Raw genomic sequence first — 22860 nt, forward strand, 5'->3', positions numbered from 1 at the left:
GGCAATGTGCCTTTTCTTTCTAGGAGGCTCAGCAGTGCTTTTAATGGTAAATTGTAAATTATCTTATTTTGATTTCACTTTTAAACCTGCTTTTTGAGGTATTTAGGCAGATATTTGCCTACTTTAACATCACAAAAGCCAGTTATAATTATATTAACCTATATAGTAAAGGATACTCATGAATTAACTTAAGTGAAGATAATAAAAAAATGCTTACTTGACTATCCTTTTAAAATGATGCAATCTTTCAAATTACATATAAATCACAATAAAGGAGAATGTGTGTGTGTGTGTGTTTGTGTGTATGTATCTTCATTCATATTCTCCCTTATTGGTACATATAGAGAATCAGTATATTGGGTTGTTGGAATTGAAACCTGTGACAGAGCCACCAAAATGATAAGTTTGTTGCAACTTCATAGATTTCAGGGGGACTTTAGAAATCCTCTGATGAGGCAGATTCCAGTAATCTTTCAGCAACAGAAATGTGAAATTGCTGGCACTGAAATAAGACTTCTTTGTAGAGGTTGTTCGAAACAAACGCTGAGTCTGCACCACGGCTTGGCAGAGGAACAAACTGAGGACCTCAGGGTAGCAAGTATTAGATGATTCATGTAAAAATAGACTGAAGGTTGGCATTTCAATATTGGATTTTTAAGTATTTCTTCCAATAATGATAGGCAAAGCAAAATTACTTTAAAGAAGCGACTCTTAATCTTTTCACGAGAATATTAGATTTCTTTTTAAAAAAGCCAAAGTAAATTGACAGAAAGCCAGGATTTATAGAAATACATGAGAAATGAGAAGAACATCAATAAACCACTTCAATTAGCAATAATCATGTCTCGGATAAACCTCACTTGCTATGATACTGCCACTGCACAGTTTTCTAGAAGAAATAAATTCAGTGTATTGGTATTCCAAATTAATACCAATAGATTTCAACATTTAACAATAAAGCATTACCTATTACATTTAGGATTAATTCTTCAACAACCCCTCACAGGTTTATTTTTTTAACAACATTGGTTCATACTTTTACATTATTCAGTCAAGTCTTTCTTGACTTGTGCAGCAGACAACAAATCTCTTCTATTCTGCACTGCACAATAGTGCAACCTAGCCCCATCCTACACAAATTTTAAAACTGAGGATTTGCCGTCATGTGCATGTGCTTCTTCACACTCCCATTCACATCACCATTTACACACACAAACACATCACTTTTACACAATACATGTTGTGTAACATGTTGTGTGCATGCTTCTTTTCAGTTACAAAATTTTAATATAACATTTTTTACCTACTTTAATCTGATTTTCATTATTTAAAGATTTTTTCTGCTGCACATACTCTACTATCACTGGTGGGCTCAAAATTTTTAACAACCGGTTCTCTGCCCTAATGACTGGCTGTGTGGGCATGGCGGGGGTGGGGGTGTCATGTGACTGAGAGGGCATGGTCAACACTACATCACTTGTGTAGGTGGTACCTGTATGGGACAGACAGGGTTGGGGAGGGAATCCAGGGGTCTCCATGGGGGAGGCAGGAGGAAAGAAAGTTCCAATCTGTTTTGTGTGTGTGTGTGTGTGAGAGAGAGAGAGAGAGAGAGGGAGAGAGGGAAGGAGAGAGAAAGAGTCTACGTCCAGCTAGACTGTGAAAGCTGGCTGCGAGAGGAAGAAAAACTGGGTAATCTGGATATAGATGCTTCCCGAGTCCCCTCATCCCAGAAGCAGCAACCTCGCACTCTCCCCTCTCTGATAGCCCCTTTCTTTGCACAGGATCTCCCAGCAGAGGAGATGGAGAGGGAGAAGGAAAAGGAGAAGGAGAAGGGGGCAGCGGTGGCCACTAGCATTGAGGGAGGAGTGCCACACAGAAACGGGAGCACACAGAAACGCCGCCCCCTTCTCCGTTCCTGGGCAATCTCATGTGAAGAAGGGGGCTAGCAGAGATGGGAAGAATACAAGGTTGCTGCTTCTGGGACGAGGGGACCCGGGAGATGCCTCTTCCTCTTGCAGTCAGATTTTGTGGGCCATTTTCAGGCCATTTTTCAGGCTTTCAGGCTGTTTTTGGACTGAAAAATGGCCTGAAAACAACCTGTTTTGGGGCCATTTTCACCTGAAAATACCACCAAAAAAAACAAACCAGCCTGTTTTGGGCATTTGTCAGGCCATTTTGGGGCCGTTTTTCACTCAAAAAATGCCCAAAATGACCCAAAAAATGCCCTGTTTTTTGGGCGTTTGGGGGCTGTTTTCAGGCCATTTTCAGGCCTTTTTTGGGCCACCTTTGGCCAGAAAAATGGCCTGAAAAATTGTCTAGTTTTGGGTCATTTTCCAGGCCATTTTTCACCTGAAAATACCACCAAAAAAAAAACCCAGCCTGTTTTGGGGCCATTTTCAGGGCTGATTTTGGCCAGAAAAACGGCCTGAAAACAACCTGTTTTGGGGCCATTTTCAGGCAGTTTTTCAGGCCATTTTTCTGGCCAATTTTGGGGCAGGGCCGGCCAGTGGTCCGATTTGCTGGTTCTTCAAATCATATAGAATCAGAACAACCAGTTTGAGTGAACTGGTCCAAACCGGCAGCAGCCCACCTCTGCCTACTACCAGTAGCTAACTTATCTCAGATGTTCCTTTAGCTGTCTTTCAATGTGTTCTTTCACATTTTGCAGTATCTATTTGATAAGTAGTCTGTTTTTTCAAGTATATTTTCACCCTCTCTCCCTCTCAGCGTTTTAAAGGTCAGTTCCATTTGAAGTATAAGTCGGCAGATAAGATTTCTTGGCAACATTTTTCTGCACATCCACTTCCTTCTAACAATGATTTCTGACCCGTTTTGCCAGCATTCTGTGTCTTTTCTCCTCAAACTGTTTTCGTTTAAGGAGGTTCTCCACCAGATTTTTAAAAATGTCAAAAATTAGTGGCCCTATCCACACATCTGTGAGTACAATGAGAAAATGAATTAATGCTGGGAATGCCGCCTGTTTTAGTAGGAGGTTGGACTAGATCTATGAAGTTCGTTCTTTGAAATGGCAGTAGCCTAATGGACTGGCAATAAAACTCCAGGTGTGGACAGGCTGAAACCTAGAGGACTGATTCAGGTTTTTCTGAGTGCAATAATGTGGTTTACTTTAATGAAATAGGCACAGTGGAGTGGATCTCAGAAACCAAACTGAATTTCCAATTTTTTACACAAAAAATGTAATCTCAATTTCCAATTATAGGCTTTCTTTATTTCACTAGTTTAAAGGGGAGGAAAGTTCTTGTTGTTGTTTTAAACTGCTAAATAATTGTAAATCATAAACCTTTAGTGATTGATTGCAAGTCTACACAACCTGCATTGAAATGTGAGAAACATAGGGATGGAGCCAGTCACTTTCACTAACTGAAGCAGCAAAGCACAGTTTGTTCCAACTGATTTTCCTTCAGCACCTCTTAAAAGTTGGAGAACCTGTTAAAAAAGAAAGTGACACAGGAGATGGTGGGAGAGAGGGGTGTGTGGATAGTTTGACTGGCTTCCTCTTCTTCCTTGAACCATGGTTTCTATTGAATGTCTTGAACTTCATTCATGGAAAGGTACCTCTAAATTTGCCTCTTTTGAATGAAGAAGATAGCATAGAGAATGTAGCAAATGAAATTGTATGGGTCCTGAAGAATCTTAAAATGTAGTAGGGCAAAGAGAAGATGACTGAACTTTGGGTCTCCTTTCTTTTCTCCTGCTGGATTAGCAGAGAATTTCTCGTAATGCAAAGATAGCACTTTATTCAAGCCAGCATAACCTCAACATGCCAGAAGCAACAACTACTTCTATTCTTAAAAGCGTATTAACAATTGGGTTTTCTCATGTTATCAAGAAATAGAACTCTCCTATATTCATTTGTATCAAGAATGTTTTTCTCCTATCCCAATTATTTTAGCCCAGATTTGCTTATTTATTCCTCTATAATATAAGAACGTGGTCAAAGGTAGGGAATGTGTTGTGCTTCATATCCAAAGCCAACAACTTAATTTTGTCTTTGGATCTGGGGTGCAGCACATTCCCAAGTTAAAGGGAAGTATTAAAATTTTAAAAATGTGCTTGAAGTCCTAAATAATGAGAGGAGGAAATATGTAACTAAGAGAGGTAGCTCAACACTCTAAATTTAGAACTGTATTGCCTGGAGTTTTAGAAAATATATTAACATAGGAGAGGGAATAGGGAATGTTCTGCTAATTCCCTGGGAAGGCTTTTTTCTCTGAATAGCTGTCACTCATCATCTGTTTTGGAATCTCTTTCTCAGGGCAAAATTACACATTCAGATTTAGATGCAAGTCTGAAAACACACTGTTAAACAAATGTGAGGTAGCAAGGGAAGACTAGAGCATATACCTTTCTCCATCCATTCCTTTCCCGTTTTTAATTTTCCATTGTTCACGTAATGGAATTTTCAGTTTTAGATTTTGGTCCTTAATTTTATATACAAGAACTTGTTATTTTTAATCATTTACCTTTTTTGATTAAAAATTAATATATTTTAACATGCCAGAAAAAAAAGAATGTTAACCTACAACACTATTTGAACTGTCTTTACTAAATTATTTTTAAAAATTAGAATGTCTAAAGATTAAGAAAAAAAGTTAATGTAATTTTTATTGTTCAAAACAGCTAATATATGCAGGATATTATTTAAAATAAGTGATTACAAATATATCAATACAACAACAAAAAATTATATATCACATCTGAATTTCTTATTTAAGTTTAGGAACAATGGAGTTATTTAAGATTGATAGAAAATAAATACTGAAATTACAATTTGTATTTCTAAATTTGTTTTGTAGCACCAAGTTAGAAACCATTTAAAGCTGGAATTTATACCAAGAAGCCAATTCATCAAGTCAGAGTCTGCTCTTCCACAATTCATAAAATCTTAGATATTTTGCAATCTGTACTTTAGCTAATTATTTTCTAGGTTGTTATGAGTTTCTGAAAATAATACAATGACACACACACACACCCTGACCCGAAACGTTAAAGGCAGAAGCCAAGCCCAATGCATAGTGCTTACCTTTTAACTTCTCCTGTGGGCAATATGTGACGAAACATTGTACAGCAGCATCACTTTGCTTAGGAGTGCTTGTGAAATTAATATTCCCTTCAACCTCTGCTTTTGGAAATAATATATCAGGTTCTTTGCATTCCTAGATCAAAATAAAATCGTATTTGTTACGGTAATATAACACTTGAATGTTTTACAACAACTCTCCAGAAGTTGTTGACCCATAACTCTAAGATACTTTTATCATTCTCTACACTGGCTGGAGCTTCTGGTGAGCTACAAATTCCTAGTGTCATATGTAAAACAATGCATCTGGTAGTTGACAGTGATTCATAATAAATCTGGCAGTCTTTTAAGGTAATAATGCAACACTTTGTCAATTTCTTAGAAACTACTCAACCTATGCATTGTTTCCAAAACATTTATTATATGTTGTGAACTCTCAGACCTAAATATAGACAGATCAACATTTAAAATAGTCTTCTTCATCAAGGAAAAAACAGTCCACTTGCCTTTTAAAAAAGCACCTTTGAGATGTTTAAAATAGTTATTAATAATTTTAAAAGGAAATTGCAACGGGAACCAATTCCTGTGAACCAATTCCACAGCCATACCTCATGCAGATGATACTAAGGGCTGTCTGAGACATGGCCAATAGCATTATGTCACTAGAATGGGTGGGGCCCAGAATGTTGGCTTTTGAGGAAAGATGTTGGATAGTTAAGGTGTCTTTTCCAAATTGATAAAAATGGATTAATGCATGGGAAGGACTTTAAGGAAGGGATTAAGGCAGGGGTGTCAAACCCGATCGCATCGTGGGCCATATCGTGACATATTGGGATTTTTTCCCCATGTGGAGCCAGGGTAGGTGTGGCCTGCATGGGCCGGATCTGGCCCACTGGCCATGTGTTTGACATGCCTGGATTAAGGGATGAGACACATGGCTTGCAGCTGACATAGGCATAGAGCACCTATTTTTTTCCCCTTAACCACTTTCCTCCATCAATCAAAACTTTTGTAGTCACACATTCCAAGGAAAAAAGGTGTGTGCAACTTTCCACTCATGAATTGCTTGTCCCTAGGTTTGTACAAGGCAGCACCTGTCAGTATTCAAGGTAACCATCTCCATGTAACTGAGTAGTGTCATTGTGAGATGTAAAGTGACACCCAAGAGATCACCACTAGATGAAGAAGCATTACATTTCTTCCCCATATAACCCTCATTTTTTCAAGTCTTTTTTTTTCTTGAAATTTTTTTCAAGTTTTTCAATGAGACCTGGAATATGGGCTTTGCCTGCTGACTATTTGTTCTTTTTTCTGAGAGTTATTGGTATTCTTGGTGAATATATTTGGGTATTCATTTAGTCTGCCATCATTTGTTTCAGTGTGCTCTAACACTTAATTGACTATCAGCTGCCTCTAATGGCAAATCTGATTGGCAAGTTAACACCAGTCATAGCTATTATGATATGTAATTTTTAAAAAGGACACAAAAGGGAATAAAGGAGCAGCATCCATGAGAAACAATGGCAGAAAACATTCAAATAGTTCTTTTGAGAGGGGTTATTTGTACTGGAGGAGGGCTAAAAAAAAAGAAAACTACTGAATATTTAGCAAAGTTCCATATTGTCATGAGAGGCAAAATACATGTAATGCATCTTCTGACCACAACTGGCTTCCCATTATTACTCCATCTGTGAAGGCAGCTTGTAGTCTTGTCAAGACAAGAAAAACTGTGCCAATGGTAATTTTTTGACAGCCAGCTGGTTCCCTTCTCTCAGTGGCTGCCACATATGTGCTGAAATGAATGCACACCAGAATGGCTTTGGAAACAAATGGCATACCCCTAAATCATATGCCAATGTATCTGGCTTTATAAAGTTTTTATTTTTCACATCAATAACCATTCCAAATTTCTTCTGACATTTTTGTTGTAAAAATAAACAACTTACTAAATGGAATTAAAATATTAATTTAAAATACAGATTAACTGTTCTTAATTTTCACAGATTAGCTATAAAAATCCTATTCTCACAACAATTAAAAGCACATTTCCTTCTTTTAAAACTATTTGCAAAGCATTGACACATTGGGCTTTGTTTTGCAGAATTGTAATCACAGGACGTGTTTCTAGCATTCAGAATACAATAGTTGGTTAAAACTATCATTAAAATTAGACTAGAGTCTAAGACCCTCTGAAATTAATTAGGTATTACTATAGTGATCTCCTAATTTAGGGTTCTTCAATATTCTTCAGGTTGTGGAACCAACTGTGCGCCTTGGAATGTAAAGTTGACATAGTCACCTCTCTTTTGGGCTATCTACTCTCAAGGAAGATAAGGGCCTCAGGGAGGAAAAAGTTAAAAATAAAGTTTAGTCTTAAGAGGTATGGTGTTTTTTTGTTTTTTGTTTTGGCTATACCAACTGTGCATTTTGAAAAAGTTTTGTACAAAGCATAAAAACAAACCAAGATAAGACTCCAGGTTCACATTTAAAATAAGGTTTATAAACCATCCATTGTCAAGAATCTGTTCATCTAAAAAGCAATAATAAATCAGAAAATAATCCGGATGCCACATTTTGTTCATGTTTATCTGTTCTGGAACCTTCTTCATAATATCAATATATGTCTAAAGAGTGGAAAAAGAGGAAAATCACGTTTTTCCTTTACATCTTTCTAAATCGGTAGTTTTTGAAGGTTTTTTTTAATCATTTTCCTTCTCTAAGCTGTGAAGGCCAGTGTCATAAGGGTCTCGTGGGTTCATTGGAATTGTTCTAATGGACAGCACACAATATCTTTTTCCTTTTTATTACCATGATAATGCAAATTACTACTTTCATTTGCGGCATGTAAAGCAATGTAGACAGTATTTCATTTCCACAGCTTTACAGCAGGTAAACAAATCAGTTTCTTTCCCCCTTCTTTCCTACTTCCCTCAGGCCATTCTGATAAGTGATGGTAATAGAGAAGTAGCAGTAAAAGAACAAAACAAAAGCTTGAATTATGTGTGCTTATCCAAGCATTTCAAAGTTAAACATCTCTCTACAGGTTATACATGCAGCCTTCAGTGTTAGCAAATGTTGCCTTGCTACATCTAGGCTCCCTTCCTACTGAGAATTAAACAGGTTAAGTTATGCTGGTCAGCAGTTCCTCTTAGGCTGGTATGATGTAGTCCTCTTCTCTTTTTCAGAAGAAATTTACCAGCATGCAGCTTTGGGGGTCTCGGGTACCTTCAGATCATTCAGTGGTGTTCAAAAAGGGCAACACTGCCCACAGCACTTCAGCACTTCAGGATAGTCAACCAATCCTGGCCTACTTCAACCACATTTATATATTACAGCAAAAGAAATGATCAGCAAATCTTTTTCAGAACTTTGGAGAGCAGACTGGCAGGAGACATCGATGCCTCTTCCAGGACATTGTAGTAACAACCCAGAAGATCAGCAAAGTATCTGCAGGGCTCAGTACTCTCTCCGCTCCTATTCAACATCTACATGAAGTCATTGGGTGAAGTCATTCGTCACCATGGACTGAGATATCACCAATATGCTGATGATACTCAGCTGTATATTTCAGCCTGTGGTGAGTTAAGCAGTGCTGTGACCTCCTTCTCACAGTGCCTGGAGGCTCTTAGGGGCTGCATGGGGAGCAATTGGTTAAAATTGAACCCAGGCAAGACCTAGTGGCTCTTGGTTTGGGGTTCTTTGGTCCATGCAGAATTGCCACCTTTGGTCTTAGATAGGGTGGCACTGCCCCATACAGACCCAGTGTGTAATCTGGGGGTTCTCCTGGACTCGCAACTCCTGCTCTTCGAGCAGATAGCAGTCATGGCCAGGAGGGCCTTTGCACAACTGCGGGTTGTGTGCCAGTTATGCCCTTTCCTGGACCAAAAATCCCTACTCACATCACTCATGCCCTAGCAAACCTCCCGTCTTGACTATTGCAATGCATGGAGCTGTCCTTGAAAAGAATCCGGAAGCTCCAGTTAGTGCAAAATGCAGTGGCCCGCATGGTTTTGTGCAAAACTCGGTGTACACATGTGTTACCTCTCCTGCGGGAGCTGCATTGCTGCCAATTTGCTTTTTTGTGCAATTTAAGTGCTGGTTGTCACCTTTAAAACTCTTCATGGCTTGGGGCCAGGTGATCTGAGGGACCGTCTCTTGCCAGTCACATCCACCCAACCCACAAGTGTGGTGAGGCAAGGAATGTTGTGAGTCCCATCTTCTAAGGAGATACATCTGGCAGAAACCAGTAGAATGGCCTTCTCTGTGGTGGCTTGCTCCCTCTGGAACATCATCCTCTGGATATTAGACTGGCCCCCACTCTGACACTTTCAGAAGGTTCTAAAGACATGGTTCTGCCAGAGGGCCTCAGGAACCCAGAGCCTGATGGAGCCCATTAAATGGCTGATATGAGTGTGTTTTGTCACCGGAGTGGGGTAGGGGATTATTATTTTATTATTATTATTATTATTTATTTCTTCTATATTGTGTTTTTTATTTCCTGTAAGCCACCTTGAGTTCCCATGAGCAAGTAGGCGACAATATAAAATTTCCAAATAAAAAAAAAAATAGTGGTGTGGATCATTTTTTTCCCTTCCACATCCAAGAAATACCAATGGAGAAAAGTTTATTTAGTTTTATTTGTGTATTGCAGATTTTACTATATATACATTTAGTGCAGGTAGAAAAATTATGTCTAGGTTCCCACAGTATTGATTAGATATGTCATCAGACCATCCCAGGATGCTTCCCACCAGGCTATGGTCTAAAATATTCTTGGCAAAGGTTCCATTGTCTACATTTATGATCAAGTCCCTGGTAAGATGGGCTATCTAGCCACTGCTAAGTTTTACTATTTAGACTCCCTGTCCCTTAAGAAAAGTATTAAAAAGGTGGTAAATATCCCCAGAAAGTCTGAACCTCATTATAGCTCTAGAATCCTAGAAGTACTATTCAATTGCCAGCTTCTGGGGGTCCACCAGCTGCCATTCTTGAGATTCCTGGCACGCTGAAAGGATGTAAAAATCTGATTCCTTCTTTTGTCCTGCAACATATCTGCTATTCTGAAGATCTCCAGAACTGTTTTTGTTATTCATTTTTATAGTTTTGTTCTTAACAATAGTTATAATTGCTATTCATTTTTATTTCTTTTTTAGCCATAATTATTTTTGTTCAAAAAGTTTTTATTGGTCAAAAAAGGTTTATACAAATACATATCAGGTATGGTAAATTTTCATTTTTCTTATACAAGATAAGAATTTTACTCAAATTTTTTAACACATACAACAGCCATATGGCAAGCAGGTGACACGAAGTAGCTAAGTTTACAAATCTTACATACGCAATAAAGAAGGGTCAAGAATAAACAGAATATCGTACAAAAGAGAATAAGGAAAACCAACACAATACCAAATATCTTTATCACTTCCTAGTTTTGGATCTCAGAACTCTGGGTTCAGCCTGACCCAACTCCAGGGCCGCAACAGCGGCAGCCGCCTCCGCCCCATGGTCTATAACCTCCCCTTCTTCAATTCCTGGGTCATCTGATTCCAGGAGGGCTTTGTGTTCCTCCACGTAGGCCGTAGCCTCCGCAATTGTACTAATTTTTTCGTAATGCCCTCCCGAAAATCATCAATCCTCTGGCATCAGCCATCTGAAGCCTACTCCTTCTGGTACAATTTGCTTGACAAAAGTAATATTTCTTTCTCATTTCACGTACCTGTCTGGGAATCTGCCTCAGAATGGCTATCTCCTGCCCCTGTAAGTCAGTGCCCCACTCCTATGTTTTCTAAGAATTTCATCTCGCCTCTTCTCACAAATTTGACATGAACCTCTCTGGGAACTGCATGCGTGCGTGCATATTGTGAATTAACTCTATAAACTCGATCCACATCCCAATTCATGAAATCAACACCTCTCCCAAGAAATTCTCCCAACAATTTAGTCACAACATCTCTCAAATCTTCTTGGTCCACTTCTTCCAAATTTTGAAACCTAAGGAAATAAGACATTTTATCCATCTGTAGTCCAAGCACAGCATTGCCTGTCATCTCCTCTCTTTTCTGCACTGCCCGCATCTCACCCTCCAGACCTTCCACTTTCTGCTTGTTTTCTGCTGAGACTTGTTGAGTATCCTTTAAATCCTTTTGGATAGTCACAATTTCTGCTCTTATTTCCATTTGGCCTCTTTGCAAATCATCCAGTTTCTTGTCCATATTGGATAACTTTTCCAGAATTCTCTCCATCTCTCCAGCAGTTGGTCTCTGACCTTTTGCCATTTAAAAAAAAAAAAATTCAAAATCCTCAGGCAAGCACAGTATCCTTGTAATTTCCTCCGGATCCACCAGGGGGCACTCACAGGAGCAACGAGTCCAGAGTACAGTTAGTCAACCAGGAAGCCGAAGGGAAGTGATGTCATCAAGATTCTCATAGTGAAGGCGGAAGCTGGACGCCACCACTGTTCCCCAGAGGGAGGGGGGGCCTCAAACCCTCCCTCCTAAATTTCTCCATCACCTCTTCTCTCCAGAGCTCTTATTTTAAGTTCTCCTCTCTCCAGAATGACTCGTGCTCCTTCCAGCCGCAGGGGAGAAAAACCCCCCCGCACTCCGGAGCACTCCACTCGCGTTTACCGATATCCCCTTCCCTTCTCCATTCCTCAATTCTTCTCCGTTCCCTGTTCACCACCAGGCTGCTGCAGTTATAAATCCAAAGCCCCGGTGTCACCGGGCACAGCGGCCCAGGCGACGACCAAAGTAATGGCCGTGGCCCGTGGCCTCCAAACCCCGCCGAGCCTAGGACGCGCCAGCATCGGTCCCCCCAGTCCTGTATGTCGGCTGGGAGACCCCTGGCGAGCCGTCCGTGCGGCAGGTGTCCTTTTCGGAACACCTGGCCCCTGGGGGCCTCGGCGGCGGCCGGATTCGGGCACTGGAGGCAGGAGAAGCCTCCAGACGACCGTTGCCTCTGGACACCGGAAGTCGTCTCAGCCATAATTATTTTTCAGGTAAGAATTCTGCTGCTCTAGGTATGTTGATATCTTTTGTTTAATCATGTACACACCCAAAGCATTTAATTTAAATAAGCTGTTAAAATGCTCATTCCATTGTCAACACTAGTCACATAACTAGCAATTGAACTACCTCTGCCCCAATTTAATCCTATTGACCGAAACCCATAAAGTACCTCTGTACTTTATTTTTTCTTTCATCATACTTTAAATATCTCACTCTATTCACTGGATTTTTTATTTATCCAGTTTAATTTTGTTGAAAACTATACATCTCAAGTAGCTAATAAATTTTATTTATCTTAACCTAAGTACATAATACTTATAAACTTTATAATATATAGCAATTTATAATACAATTGTATAATACAATTCATTATATATATATATATATATATAAATATATATATATATATATATATATATATATATATATATAAATATATATATATATATATATAATTGTATATATAATACAATAATACAACAATTTATAATACAATCTATAATAGATGTGTGGTTAAGAAGTATGAAAAACAAACAATCAATCAAATACCGAATGATCCCTTTATCTAATTGGTATACAAACACTCTGTTCATGTTCCATTAGTTTTCCTCTTAAAACCTCCCTCCCTTGTGCTATGTTTCCTAACCCATTTCTCCCTTAAGTTTGTTATAAATAAGGTTATCTTCCTTTAAATATTCTAGTATTTCCATATCTCACTCCAAAACATTATGAATAACTCATTTTTATCTCTTGCATTTTGCTCTTGAAGTCTTTTTTCTTTTTATTCTTAAGTGATATATTGAATTATTTGCTTTTCCTTCTATTATACTTTCCAGGTTGCCGATTTTGTTTCCCCCTCCTTCTTTATTTTTTGACATATTTTTGAGAGTTTCAGTAATCAGAGACTTAAAAACATCTGTATAATTCTATCTGTATATAAGACATATACAGGTAATATCTGCCAATAAAAATATAGTCTTGCAGTGTAAACAGATTGTCAAACTAATTTTCAACTAAATCCCAATTTTCTAATTTTTCCCTCTTTAACCAACCCTTGTGAAAGCTTGACCTAGCATTGTAATGCTCCGGATCTAGACTAGCAGGAGTGGGGATATTCCTCAGCACTTTACTGACAGTATTATTGTAGGAAATCATATAGAACAGTGATGGGAAACCTTTTGGGCACCAAGGCCCAAACTGGAATGTGCAGACTTGGTCTTCGGGTTTATGGCGTGCTGGTGTGCACGAAGACCAACTGGCTGGTGCGCATCGGAAGCCAGAAAAGCAGCTGGCGATGGTACGTGTGCCCACAGAGAGGGCTCTGTGTGCCACCTCTAGCCCACATGTCATAGGATCGCCATCACGGATATAGGAGCTATTTAACTAGAATATTAAAGCTTTTATTAATAAGTAATAAGGCGTTTTTACCCAGTACAGCATCTCTTCTCAACTTAAAAAACAACAACCCATAAGCTTACTATATGTCCTTTACACTACAATTTGTAATTCTTTTCTGGGGTTAAAAATATATTAAGCTTCAAGCAGGTAGCTCATGCGGAGGTACTTTTAAATTAACAGCAACGGGATGAAAACCTGCTTTTCTAGGTCTTTGATAAACAAATCAATAGCTCAACAACTGATCAGTATACCACCTAATTAGGGTCCTCAGTTAGTGAAACAGAACAGTCATGAAAAGATGCCATTAGTGTCCCAGCCAATAAAAAAATAATGGATTTTTAAACAGGCAACAGAAAGAACAGGTCGTGGCTCTTTTTGCTATACTTTTTAGCTCTAAATGGAATTACAATTGAACTGCAAGCATATTTTATTTAAAAAATAGTGTTTAAAATGAGTTAGACTCAATAAGATGCTCATTAGGCATTTTTCACATGGCATGTGGAAAAGGTATATTGCATTTCATACCTCTGTTTTTATAAGAGAAACAGAGTACATATATGCACACTGATACAGTTAAGACTATTGGGAAAGAGTCTGGCAAGGCTGTCTACTATCGCCCTGCCTATTTAACTTATATGCAGAGCACATCATGAGAAAGGTGGGGCTGAATGAATCAAAAGTTGGAATTAAGACTGCTGGGAGAAATATCAATAACCTTAGATATGCAGATGATACTACTCTAATGGCAGAAAGCGAAGAGGAACTAAAGAGCCTCTTGATGCGGGTGAAGGAGGAGAGTGCAAAAGTTGGCTTGAAACTCAACATTAAGAAAACTAAGATCATGGTATCTGGCCCTCTCAATTCCTGGCAGATAGATAGGGAAGAAATGGAGGTAGTGACAGATTTTATTTTCCTGGGCTCTAAGATCACCGCAGATGGGGACTGCAGCCAAGAAATTAAAAGACGCTTGCTCCTGGGGAGGAAAGCTATGGCAAATCTAGACAGCGTGCTAAAAGCAGAGACATCACCCTGCCAACAAAAGTGTGTATAGTCAAGGCTATGGTTTTCCCAGTTGCAATGTATGGCTATGAAAGTTGGACCATAAGAAAGGCTGAGCGCCAAAGAATTGAGGCCTTTATTTTATTTTATTATTTATTTTATTAGATTTCTAGACCGCCTTCTCCCGAAGGACTCAGGGCGGTGTACAGCCAAGATAAAATAAACAATATACAATTAAAATAGATTAAAAACTTATTATACAGTTAGGCCGATAAATTAAAATATATAATCTAAAAACCCCAATTTAAAACTAAAAATTAAATTTAAAATCTCCCAATTTAAGAAAGCCTCGCGAACAAACAAATATGTTTTCAGTTCATGTGAAAGGTCCGAAGGTCAGATATTTGGCGTAAACCGGGGGGAAGTTCATTCCAGAGAGTAGGAGCCCCCACAGAGAAGGATCTTCCCCTGGGGGCCGCCAGCCGACATTGTTTGGCGGACGGCACCCTGAGAAGTCCCTCTCTGTGTGAGCGTATGGGTCGGTGGGAGGCATGAGGTAACAGCAGGCGGTCCCGTAAGTACCCAGGCCCCAAGCCATGGAGCGCTTTAAAGGTGGTAACCAGAACCTTGAAATGCACCCGGAAGGCAACAGGTAGCCAGTGCAGTCTGCGCAGGAGAGGTGTTACATGGGAGCTACGTGGAGCTCCCTCTATCACCCGCGCAGCTGCATTCTGGACCAACTGAAGCCTCTGAGTGCATCTCAAGGGGAGCCCCATGTAGAGAGCATTGCAATAAACTTTGAACTCTGGTGCTGGAAAAGACTCCTGCGAGTCCCTTGGACTGCAAGGCAATCAAACCGGTCAGTCCTAGAGGAGATCAACCCTGACTGCTCTTTAGAAGGCCAGATCCTGAAGATGAAACTGAAATACTTTGGCCACCTAATGAGAAGGAAGGACTCACTGGAGAAGAGCCTAATGCTGGGAAGGATTGAGGGCAAAAGGAGAAAGGGATGACAGAGAATGAGGTGGCTGGATGGAGTCACTGAAGCAGTCGGCGTGAGCTTAAATGGACTCCAGAGGATGGTAGAGGATAGGAAGACCTGGAGGAACGTTGTCCATGGGGTCGCGATGGGTCAGACACGACTTCGCAACTAACAACAACAACAACAGTTAAGGCTAAGGAAGTTGCAAAAATATGAATTGAAGATCATAACTCAATCATTAGCAATTGTTTACAAAAAATACATATTCTTCTTTGCAATTTGGGAACAATATTTGGCTTTTTTATGGACAGCGTGAAAAATAACCTGATAATTCCTGTTAGTGCATTATAGAAAATAAGATTTAAGACACTGTATTTATCATTTACATTTTAACACAAGGGTATAAGGTTTCCTGCCTGAGCAGGGGGTTGGATTAGAAAACCTCCAAGATCCCTTCCAATTCTGTTATTCTATTCCATTCCATTCCACTCCACTCCACCCCACTCCATTCCATTCTATTGTCATCTGGCTTTGCTGGCTAAGTGGTAAAAGGAGGGGAAGAAAGATTTATGGGCCTAGTGATGTGTTGGTCAAAAGAATTTTCACAAAGCCCTTTATCACTAACCAAATAAATGTTGGACAATTTAATTTTATACCTCTGTTTTTATAAGAGAAACAGAGTACATATATGCACACTGATACAGTTAAGACTATTGGGAAAGAGTCTGGCAAGGCTGTCTACTATCGCCCTGCCTATTTAACTTATATGCAGAGCACATCATGAGAAAGGTGGGGCTGAATGAATCAAAAGTTGGAATTAAGACTGCTGGGAGAAATATCAATAACCTTAGATATGCAGATGATACCACTCTAATGGCAGAAAGCGAAGAGGAACTAAAGAGCCTCTTGATGCGGGTGAAGGAGGAGAGTGCAAAAGTTGGCTTGAAACTCAACATTAAGAAAACTAAGATCATGGTATCTGGCCCTCTCAATTCCTGGCAGATAGATAGGGAAGAAATGGAGGTAGTGACAGATTTTATTTTCCTGGGCTCTAAGATCACCGCAGATGGGGACTGCAGCCAAGAAATTAAAAGATGTTTGCTCCTGGGGAGGAAAGCTATGGCAAATCTAGACAGCGTACTAAAAAGCAGAGACATCACCCTGCCAACAAAAGTGTGTATAGTCAAGGCTATGGTTTTCCCAGTTGCAATGTATGGCTATGAAAGTTGGACCATAAGAAAGGCTGAGCGCCAAAGAATTGAGGCCTTTATTTATTTATTATTTTATTTTATTAGATTTCTAGACCGCCCTTCTCCCGAAGGACTCAGGGCGGTGTACAGCCAAGATAAAAATAAACAATATACAATTAAAAATAGATTAAAAAACTTATTATACAGTTAGGCCGATAAATTAAAATATATAATCTAAAAAACCCCAATTTAAAACTAAAAAATTAAATTTAAAATCTCCCCAATTTAAGAAAGCCTCGCGCGAACAAACAAATATGTTTTCAGTTCATGTGAAAGGTCCGAAGGTCAGATATTTGGCGTAAACCGGGAAGTTCATTCCAGAGTAGGAGCCCCACAGAGAAGGATCTTCCCTGGAGCCGCCAGCCGACATTGTTTGGCGGACGGCACCCTGAGAAGTCCCTCTGTGTGAGCGTATGGGTCGGTGGGAGGCATGAGGTAACAGCAGGCGGTCCCGTAAGTACCCAGGCCCCAAGCCATGGAGCGCTTTAAAGGTGGTAACCAGAACCTTGAAATGCACCCGGAAGGCAACAGGTAGCCAGTGCAGTCTGCGCAGGAGAGGGGTTACATGGGAGCTACGTGGAGCTCCCTCTATCACCAGCAGCTGCATTCTGGACCAACTGAAGCCTCTGAGTGCATCTCAAGGGGAGCCCCATGTAGAGAGCATTGCAATAAACTTTGAACTCTGGTGCTGGAAAAGACTCCTGCGAGTCCCTTGGACTGCAAGGCAATCAAACCGGTCAGTCCTAGAGGAGATCAACCCTGACTGCTCTTTAGAAGGCCAGATCCTGAAGATGAAACTGAAATACTTTGGCCACCTAATGAGAAGGAAGGACTCACTGGAGAAGAGCCTAATGCTGGGAAGGATTGAGGGCAAAAGAAGAAAGGGATGACAGAGAATGAGGTGGCTGGATGGAGTCACTGAAGCAGTCGGCGTGAGCTTAAATGGACTCCAGAGGATGGTAGAGGATAGGAAGACCTGGAGGAACGTTGTCCATGGGGTCGCGATGGGTCAGACACGACTTCGCAACTAACAACAACAACAGTTAAGGTTAAGGAAGTTGCAAAAATATGAATTGAAGATCATAACTCAATCATTAGCAATTGTTTACAAAAAATACATATTCTTCTTTGCAATTTGGGAACAATATTTGGCTTTTTTATGGACAGCGTGAAAAATAACCTGATAATTCCTGTTAGTGCATTATAGAAAATAAGATTTAAGACACTGTATTTATCATTTACATTTTAACACAAGGGTATAAGGTTTCCTGCCTGAGCAGGGGGTTGGATTAGAAAACCTCCAAGATCCCTTCCAATTCTGTTATTCTATTCCATTCCATTCCACTCCACTCCACCCCACTCCATTCCATTCTATTGTCATCTGGGTTTGCTGGCTAAGTGGTAAAAGGAGGGGAAGAAAGATTTATGGGCCTAGTGATGTGTTGGTCAAAAGAATTTTCACAAAGCCCTTTATCACTAACCAAATAAATGTTGGACAATTTAATTTTATATTTCTATGAAATTTCAGACAAATCTTTATGTCAGCTGATAATTTTGTTCAAGTATTTGGAAGGCAATAGTAAAAGAAATAATGACAAGAAGTCTTATTTGGGATGTTTTAGAAATGCCAGAAACAAAAGTGTAACAGTGAACTTAGCAAAGTCTGCTGAAAAAGGTAAAACTTATATTTTGTGCTGCATTTCTTGATAATAGTAAGAAAACTGGCAATACATGAGAATATGCCAGTCTTGGACAACCTATGAATCTTCACAAAGGAAGAAGGAACAAATTAACATTAAATTTAAAAAAAATGGTTTACTGAAATTAATCTTTTCCTATTTAGTAGTTCTCAAAAACATAATGGTTTAGGATTATGTATCAATGATCAAGGTTGGTAGCTGTCACTGTTAATTACAGCAATCCCAGTTCAATGTTTGATATAATAGATACAAAGATAGGTGGATAAAAAATGTTTCACCTACCATTTCAATTTGCCTTTCTGGCCTCCTGAGAACTACCAGTTGTATCATGCCACGAATATTTCCTTCCATAGACATAGAACGCCTCAAAGTTTCCATGGCTTCATGGTTTGATTTTCCAAGCAAAGAGTCACTATTTACTGCAATAAGCTGGTCATTTATTCGTAATCGCCCATCCTGCAAAAAAAAAAAGTGCCGTCTTTTTAAAACTTTAAAGTATCAGTCAACAATGTTTGAATGTATTTTTTTAAATGAAGTATTAAAGTTTCCATAAAATTCTATATACTCCAAAAACACATAGCTCTCTATCACATTAAAACACTCTATTAGCAGAATTTTCATGATTACGATTGCTATAAGCATATTCTAAAATCTATTCTGCATTCTTCAACACATAAAAATAAAAAGAGCATAGTAAATCCCCAAAGGAACCAATTTCTGAGAACTCAGGATTTCTTAGAAGAAATAACCTTATGCCCAACTCTGACATCCGGAGTGTAACAAAAGTCAGCCCCCAGATAAAGTTTATTATATAAATTGTATTAAATGTTCACATTGTTGTCATATTCTTCTTTCCTTATTTTTTGATGCATGACCTTTGAACAATATAGCAATACATTATTTTCTCTATAAAAATATTATTTCAATCAACCAATCAATTTTTATTACACACACATCAGCAAATAAAAGCATTAAAACATAATAATAGTAAAAATAAAAAAATCACTTAAAGCACCTAAATGGAATATTTGTAAATATGAATCTTTGTGTGTGCGTGTGTGTATGTGAATGTTTAAAAAAAAAAAGTTTTTCAGAGGGGTGGCACAACAACCATTAATTATGTGACAATGACAAGAGCTATTAGCTATTTTTAAAATAATTAGCAAGTCCAAAGTTACAGATTTTATTTTTAATATGCATAGAAGAAAACATGTCAAAAAGAGAAGTTTGTTATTATAACCGACCCACATGCACTTGTCCACTGTATTATTCCTAAGAAACCTAAAAGCAAGATAGAAAAAAAAAGGTTTAAAAATCAATAATGTTTTTGAAATAAGGTGTGGTCCAAGCTGTTGGAGCAGGGGTTCTTGTATGAGAAGAAATGTTGAACACTACTAAAATTTTTGAGAATGTAGGCAAAATTGGAATATTTAAAAGAACACAAATGCAACAGAAATGGTACTAATTACCTGCTAAAGCAAATAGTTAATTTGTTTCTACTTTGTTCACAATTAATCTGAAAGTCATGATGGGTATGTATCTTTCACGTTTTGGTTATGAATGGACTATAAGGCTTAGATATTCGCTACATTAATATTTTACTAGAAGAGTTCTTCGCTCCTCTGAAAACAACAAAATACCTTATTCCAACAGGCTAGAAATCCTGGGGCTAGAAAACTTAGAACTCCGCTGACTTCGACATGACCTGTGTTTAACACACAAAATCATCTACTGCAATATCCTTCCTGTTAAAGACTACTTCAACTTCAATTGCAATAATACAAGAGCAAACAATAGATTTAAACTTAATGTCAACCGCTTCAAACTTGATTGCAGAAAATATGACTTCTGTAACAGAGTTGTTAATGCTTGGAACTCATTACCTGACTCCATAGTCTCTATTCAAAATCCCAAAATCTTCAACCAAAAACTGTCTACTATTGACCATTCCTAAGAGGACTATAAGGGGCGTGCATAAGAGCACAAACTGCCTACCGTTCCTGTCCTATTATTCCCTTCATTATATCAAATTAACATAGTTGTTGTATGTTTTTACTTATATATACATATATTTCTTTCATGATATCTTGTTTTTATTTATGACGATGTTTGTGTTTACTGTTGTGACAAAAAAAAATAGTTGCACAAAAAGATGTGATGGATAATATATCAGAATCCAATTTTAAAACAATGGATACTTGTTTTTATACTTAATAACTTTCTAGTTACAATAGCTTGGTTTAATAAAGAATTTAAAGATAGCAGCAGTCTTGTATTTGCTCAAAGCATTTTGAAGCAGTTTGCTGAAAAAAATCAAAACAATGAATATCTCATTGCTATAATCAAGATATAGCAAAATACAATTCAAGTTTCCTTCTAGTAAATTTAAAAAATCAAGAGTGTTCTTCTTGTTACAATTCTCCAAACCTTTCTAAAACAAAATAAAAATCTATAGCCAACATATTCACTAAAAATCAAAGGCCCAAGCATGAACAATATGTCCAAGTTTTTCTCTCAGTAGTCTAAGACAGATGTCCCTAACCCCCGGCCCATGGCCCATTACTGGGCCTTGAGCCCGTTCAGAACCAGACCGCGGAACTGGTGGATGAGCGTGAGCATGCACATCCCCACTTGCGTGAGCAGTGAACAAATGCGTGTGGGCTTTATTTGTGCAAGCGGCAGGACTTGTCGCTCATGCAAATGGAGCTGTATGTGCGCACTTGACCACCACTTATGTGGAACCATCCCCTCTCCCCCCGCCACCAGTTCATAAAATTGGAAAAGCTGGGGAACTCTGGTCTGAGACCTGTGGTACGCAGAAGCTTTCAAGAAGTAATTCAAAATCAGCTTATAGAGCTTCCCCAGTAAGTGCATGTAGCTCAGAGCTGTCAGTATATCTGATCCCCTTCCAGCCTTTCTATTCTCACATCATGACTCTTTCAGGCCTGGAAGTTCTGCTACATCAGCCCCCTCCTTGAATCCAGATTACTTCTTTTACATACATTGCCAATCCATAAGTTGCCTCTTCTTGAGTTTTCCATGTGTTAGAAGCCAAAGACAGTAGGTGGCTTCAGTAAGCTAGTTATTCCAACTCCTCCTCAGAAGGAGGAAGAAGAGGGAGAGGAAGGAAATAGCAATAGGCAGCACCTTAATGCATCCAGAGTTAGCTTCCTTTTCCAAACTCATAAGTCTACTGGCATTTATTGGCAATCATTTGGCACCAGTAAGACTTAGTGGCTCTTTATTCTATTATGGCTTTAGGCTTTTCCTCTATCTTTAAAGCAAAACTATTAAAGCAAAAGTATGTCAAATTATTTTCTTAGCAAATACAATAAAAGCTACCATCCAAGTTCATGTCTGGTTAGAAATAAACTCAATAGAGTTTGTTGGGACTTCACTTCTATATATGTATACAAGGCGTAAGCATTACTATGTATAATCATACTTTTTGAGGGTAACAATCAATTTTTTAAAAAAACATAAACATGTCCCTTTGGAAAATATGCCTATTTGTTTTTGTCATGGCAGGACAAGAATTTTATAGCAATAGCACTACCAATAGCACTTAGATTTATATACCGCTTCACAGTGCTTTACAGCCCTCTCTAAGCGATTTACAGAGTCAGCATATTGCCCCCAATAATCTGAGTGCTCCTTTTACCCACCTCGGAAGGATGGAAGGCTGAGTCAACCTTAAACCTGGTGAGATTCGATCTGTCGAACTGCTGGCAGCTGGTGATCAGCAGAAGTAGCCTGAAGTATTGCACTCTGACCACTGTGCCACTGCTGCTCTTATAGAGTATTTGGTGAAATCTAACAAATTATCTGACAACCACTGGCCCAGAACTTTAGAGTTGGTGTCATTATTACACAGAAAAGATATCTAAACAAACTATTTAAACTCTAAATCAATGTATTATGTTGTTGGCCATGAATTGGATAAAGCCAATTAAACTGAAGTGCAATTGAGACAAATCGCCCTAGTCAATCTAAAGGGAATGAAATTTGGGGTGAAATCATACTTTCTTTGAAGTCTCACATCTGAAGATTCAATGTACTCCTAGATTTGTTACGTATGTGCATTACTGGAGATGTCAGAATTAAATACAATGATCTGAGCCTTAATTATGCTTTGTTTGGAACATTCAGTAAAATGTTCTGCCTTTGAAATTTGTTTGGAAACTACAGAATCCTGTAGCCAGATTATTGCTTAGGGCCTCTACAGGTGGTATAGAGAAGAGATTATTCTGACCTATTTCCAGGAACAATTCAAAGTACTAGTCATGATGTATAAATACTGACATCACTTAGGATCAGATTATTTCCAAGACTGTTCTCTCCTTCAAGTGTTTTCCTGAACTTTCAATTCTTTAGAAAATGCCTTTTCAGAATCCTCTCACAGTTAGAAGCATATTTGTTGGGTCACTATGTGTGGCTGTCCCAAGCTTTGAAATTATCTACAAAGAGGACAGGTTAGGAAATC

At 38.7% G+C, this 22860-nt stretch overlaps 1 protein-coding gene and 1 non-coding gene across 4 annotated transcripts in view; both read right to left on the reverse strand.

Annotated features, from left to right (window-relative positions):
- The window catches only part of PARD3B (par-3 family cell polarity regulator beta), a 603755-nt gene that overhangs the window by 332983 nt on the left and 247912 nt on the right, over positions 1-22860 (reverse strand). For all 3 annotated transcript variants that reach the window (XM_058186680.1, XM_058186671.1, XM_058186683.1), the window contains exons 12-13: positions 18660-18833; positions 5045-5177 (exon numbers count right to left, since the gene is read on the reverse strand). In XM_058186680.1, coding sequence (XP_058042663.1) covers positions 5045-5177; positions 18660-18833 — 307 coding nt within the window. The remainder of the gene's footprint in view (positions 1-5044; positions 5178-18659; positions 18834-22860) is intronic.
- On the reverse strand, positions 779-889 carry LOC131189425 (U4 spliceosomal RNA). Its single transcript, XR_009153032.1, has one exon. It is a non-coding gene; the product is annotated as a U4 spliceosomal RNA (small nuclear RNA).

The sequence above is a fragment of the Ahaetulla prasina genome, chromosome 1, assembly GCF_028640845.1.
Source record: "Ahaetulla prasina isolate Xishuangbanna chromosome 1, ASM2864084v1, whole genome shotgun sequence".
In the NCBI taxonomy this organism is placed as follows: Eukaryota; Metazoa; Chordata; class Lepidosauria; order Squamata; family Colubridae; genus Ahaetulla; species Ahaetulla prasina.